Raw genomic sequence first — 4,702 nt, 5'->3', positions numbered from 1 at the left:
GGGGGGGGGATGAACAACATGTTGCTCATAAATAAACAGGATCATTTTATGTTTAACCCCACACTGCCCCCTGGGGGGTCCCACAGGAAGTGTCCTAACAATGGAACTGATTTTCACAGATTCTTCTGTTTCTTTGCAGCTTTTCTCTCCAAACTAATTTATGAAACTGTTGGGATCGATTGTGTGAAATAGTCCAAGTTCCCGCCTCAGATCAGATCAGGTGTTTTTACTTCGCTCAACGCCACGTTGCTCTAGTTTCTCTCATATTTCTGAGAACTGAAGGTGGGCAGCACGGAGAGCCATTTCAAAATCAAATATGGTTACTAATAACTAATTCATAAATATCCCACGTCCACACGAACATTTATTAAATGGGTGTCGAATAATAAAATAATGAAATGCATCCATAAAAGCATTCTGATATAAACAAATAAATATATAAGCTCCCCATTCAAAATATATTTTATTTTTATTTATTTCATGGGGAGATTAGGTTATTTGATCGAGTATTTATCGACAACAGCGTTTATGTATTTATAGAGTGAACACAGCTCTGTAGGGGAAACTGAAGGTTTGACTCCACCGGGGCTCCGTAGCCGCTCTAGACGGGATTTTTCTAACTTTCCAGTAAAGTCCAGTAAAGATTTGGAGCCTCCAGTGAACAGAGGGTGGTTCCGTCCAGAGGTAGACGCTGTACCTGGTGTCCAGGTCAGATCCGGTCCGCTGGAACTACCTGTTCCACCTGGAAACTTTGGAGCCGCAGGCAGCCCGGCAGCGCTGCATGCTGGGAGGAACTCAGCAGCTGACTGACTCCACCTTCACCTCCAGCCGTCACACACCGCCCGGCTGGCCGCTCCGACCGCCGCTGGACCCCTCCGTCTTCACACCGAGCCATGGACCTGCGGGACCGGCGACTCACGGTGAGCTGCGCCGCCTGTCCGGGTCACACGGTGGAGCTAACGCTTTGACTAGATGCGGGAAACAGGATTGTTGTGCTTGGAGTTCGGCTCGGTTCTGTGTGGATCTGCTGCTTCACGGAACCAGACTGGAGCGAATTTACGGCTTTCATTTGTTTCTAACTCCCTGACCGTTTCGGTACCGGAGATTTGAAACGTTATTCGGTTAAATCTGCCCTCAGTCCACAGGGTAGCTAAGCTAAGCTAGCTGCAGTGAAGCAGGTGATCGGCCTGTTAGTTTGTGTTCTCATGCTGACTGGACCGGACTGGGTCTGGGTCCAAAGTGTCCAAACATCCGCCTCCATGAGCACCGAACCGCCGACCACCATCCAACCTCCTCCGACCGCCGACGGGCCCCTGTTAGCCCAGCTAGCTGCTGCTGCTAGCGGCTACATAAAGTGTCAGACACCGAGGGGTTCGGCGGAGCAGCCGGGAAAAGGTTCGGGAGGTTCGGAAACAGCTGCTGTCATGGAAACCCTCACCGAGCCAGTGAGCAGGTCTCGGGTCAGATTCTGACTTTAAGACCCCTGGTTCTGGTTCTGATACTGGTTTCCATGGCAGCACCGGGCTTTGACACGTCACTCAGTGACGTCTCCTGCAGGAGAACTGGTTTTTCTGGTTCTACTGGTTTGTAGTCTAACTCAGCTGCTGGGTCACCTGCCCACAGGTATGTTGGCCCCGCCCACTGCCACAGTTTCTTCCTTCAGGCAGAAGCGGAAGCTGTTCAGCTGAATTAGTGAAGAAGAATATGGACTGATTCTCCGCTGACGTGAGGAAGAGTTGTTGGTGGGCGTGTCCCTGTGGGTGGGCGTGTCCCTCTGGGTGGGCGTGTCCCTGTGGGTGGGCGTGTCCCTGTGGGTGGGCGTGTCCCTGTGGGTGGGGGGAAGCGATGCCATATTTGGAGGTGAGGTTGTTCAGTCAGGTTTCCTGGTCTGATACCAAATTTATGTTCAGGTTCTGCTGGGACTCGAACCATCGCTGTCTCCTGCTGACTTCCTGTCTGTCTCTGTCCCAGGTGTAGCCGCGGCGCGTCCCGTGGGACCGTAGCGTGATGGAGCCAGACGTGATCCGGATGTACTCTTCGTCGCCGCCACCGATGGAGGATGGCGCCGAGGAAGAGGACGATGAGTTTGGGGACTTTGGGACATTCTCCGGCGTCCCCACCAGCGTCAGCTTCTCCGAGTTGGACACGCCGATGTCCTTCGACCAGAACCAGGCGCTGACCGCCACCTCGCCACCCGACCTTCACAACGGCAGCGGGGGGCCGGGCTTTGGCCACGCCCCCTTTGGCGAGCCGTCCAAGGCCAACGGCCACCTGGAGGTCTGTCCCCCAGAGCGGACGGACGCCAGGAAGACGGCGTCCTCCTCGCAGGATGTCTCTGTTGATTGCAACGGTGAAGATGCAGAGGTCCTGACCAACGGGTTTGTGACCTTTGACCTTCAGGGAAGCCCCTCCTCACAAGACTCTGTCCCTTCTCATGCCAGAGGACCATCCACAGAGGACGAGGACGGTGTCCAAAAGGACGAGTTTGCAGACTTTGGTGCTTTTTCTGACTCTGAAGAGACGCAGAGGGACAGGGACGGTCCACCGGGGACATCCGTCCAACCCAGGGACCTGGACAGTCCAGTGGAGACATCCGTCTGTCCCCAGGATGGTGAGTGGGGAGCAGAGGACGCAGTGAGGGACGTCCACCGGGCCGAGGCCCCTGCCGGCTCCTGTAACACAGACCGGGGCCCTGACTGTCCCCTGGGGGACGCATGTCTCTCTGTTTGCACTACGGGGCATCTGTCCCCAAACGGAACGGAGGACGAGGACGAGTCCCGGGAGGCAGGGGACGAGCGTAGCTCGGAGACGTCCCTGGGCCGGCTGCTGTCCACGGACGGCCTCGAGGACCTGGGGGACATCAGCACCACGGGGTCGTCCCCGCCGCCGCCGGGGGACGACGCCACGCCCGCCGTGGACGACTTTGGAGACTTTGGGGACGCCGCGTCCTTCGGTGCTCAGGGCTTTGCTGACTTTGAGCAGAACCGACCGGACGGTCCAGAACCTCCAGAACCTGCCGGGTCCGAGTCGGAGGACGACTTTGGAGACTTCAACTCCCCTAAGGTCCTCGGCGGACAGCGGGACGGAGACAGGGGGACGTTTGCGGACTTTCCCAGCAGTGAGAGTTTTGGGAACTTCAGCTCAGCCAAAGATGGCGAGGACGATTCGGACTGGAGGGCCTTCAGTGAGCAGAACCAGAACCAGAACCAGGAGGACGGAGAGTCCTGGGCGGCGTTCAGCTCAGAGCCGAGCGGCGAGGAGGACCGCGACGAAGACAGAGAGGATGCTGGGAGGACGGAGCCGCCATCGGTAAGACACAGACGGGCCGGGTTCTGATTGGTCCAGATGAGTCGGGTTCTGGCTGGTTCTGATTGATCCGGCAGAGAAAACAATTATCTGGTTAGCAGAAACAATCCTGCTGATTTAGTTTCCTCCCTTTGTGCAGATTTAGCTCCGATGCAGATTGGAGACACCAGGGTTGTGAGGAATGATGCAGTTCAGTCTCAGCGAGTTGATTAGAGTCAAACGGGTCAAACTAAATGTGGTCATCATTTATTCTAATGCTGCACATCTCCGTTCCTTTTTTCTGCTGATAAAAACCACATCAGGTGTAAACTTATGAAAAATAATTCAGTTTTTATGTATCTTTGGATGAAAAGTGGAAATTCATGTTTACCGTTTTGCTTCCCGACAGTCGAATCTCGTTCTTCAGTCTGTTGTTGCTGAAAAGCTTCAAACCCGAATCAGAAATTACCTGGAAATGAGTTTTAATTGATCATATTTAGGATAATTATTCATCCTGAGTCTTTTATCAGATATTAACCAGGTGTAGTTCACACCCCGACCACTAGATGGCGACTCCTACAGCAGCCTGAGAGGAAGAGGAACTCCTCAGGTCGCTCTGTTCTGCTCTCCCTGCAGGGGGCGCTGTCCGGCCGTCTGGAGACGCTGTTCCTCAGCAGCTTCCCTGTTGGCTCCAGCAGCCAGCAGCAGGTGGGGGAGGGGCAGCGGGTGGAGACCCTGAAGGTCCTGCTGGAGCCGCGAGGCGAGGAAGAGGAGGAAGAGGAGAGCAGCAGGTGAGCTGATGATGATGACTGATCTTCATCATTACCTGCTTCCTGTTTCACTTCCTCCTGCTGCTCTCTGATTGGCTGCAGGCGCGGCGGCGGCGTCTGGACGCAGCTTCAGGACGTCCATGAGGCTCTGGGCCTGCGGTACCAGTGGGGGGGTTCCCATGGCAACAAGGTGCTGCTCTGCTGCCTCGGCATCGACACCAGGAACATCGTAAGTTCTGATGGTTCTGATGGTTCTGATGGTCCCAGCCGAGCCCAGAGTCATTTTACTTTGCACCGTCTCAGACACCTAATGCTGCCGGGTCGGGTTCTGCTGYTGCCGGGTCGGGTTCTGCTGCCGGGTCGGGTTCTGCAGCCGGGTMGGGTTCTGCGGCCSGGTTCTGCKGCCCGGTTCTGTCCGGTGCTGATCGTGTGGCTCTTTTCCCTCCAGCTGTTCACGGGTCAGAAGAAGCAGCCGGTCATCGTGCCGATGTACGCGGCCGGCCTGGTGAGTTCCTCTGCCTGCAGAACGTCCAGGACCTCCTGCCGGTTCTGGTTCTGACCCGGTCTGGTTTCAGGGGATGCTGGAGCCGACCAAGGAGCCGGTGAAGCCCGTCTCTGCTGCCGAGATGATCGCCTCCATCGCCCAG

The 4,702-nt window shown here is 55.9% G+C and overlaps 1 protein-coding gene across 1 annotated transcript in view; it reads left to right on the top strand.

Moving 5' to 3' along the window:
• The first annotated feature begins 400 nt into the window (after positions 1-400).
• Positions 401-4,702, top strand: part of aftpha (aftiphilin a) — an 8,742-nt gene continuing 4,440 nt past the window's right edge. Inside the window, exons 1-5 of the mRNA XM_017304611.1 lie at positions 401-920; positions 1,972-3,309; positions 3,922-4,076; positions 4,158-4,284; positions 4,504-4,560. Of these exons, the coding sequence (XP_017160100.1) occupies positions 2,008-3,309; positions 3,922-4,076; positions 4,158-4,284; positions 4,504-4,560 (1,641 nt within the window). The 5' untranslated portion in view covers positions 401-920; positions 1,972-2,007. The remainder of the gene's footprint in view (positions 921-1,971; positions 3,310-3,921; positions 4,077-4,157; positions 4,285-4,503; positions 4,561-4,702) is intronic.

This window comes from Poecilia reticulata, linkage group LG1 (genome assembly GCF_000633615.1).
Source record: "Poecilia reticulata strain Guanapo linkage group LG1, Guppy_female_1.0+MT, whole genome shotgun sequence".
NCBI lineage: Eukaryota > Metazoa > Chordata > Actinopteri > Cyprinodontiformes > Poeciliidae > Poecilia > Poecilia reticulata.
The sequence above is the reverse complement of the archived record's forward strand: the minus strand, read 5'-3'. Positions and strand labels throughout refer to the sequence as shown.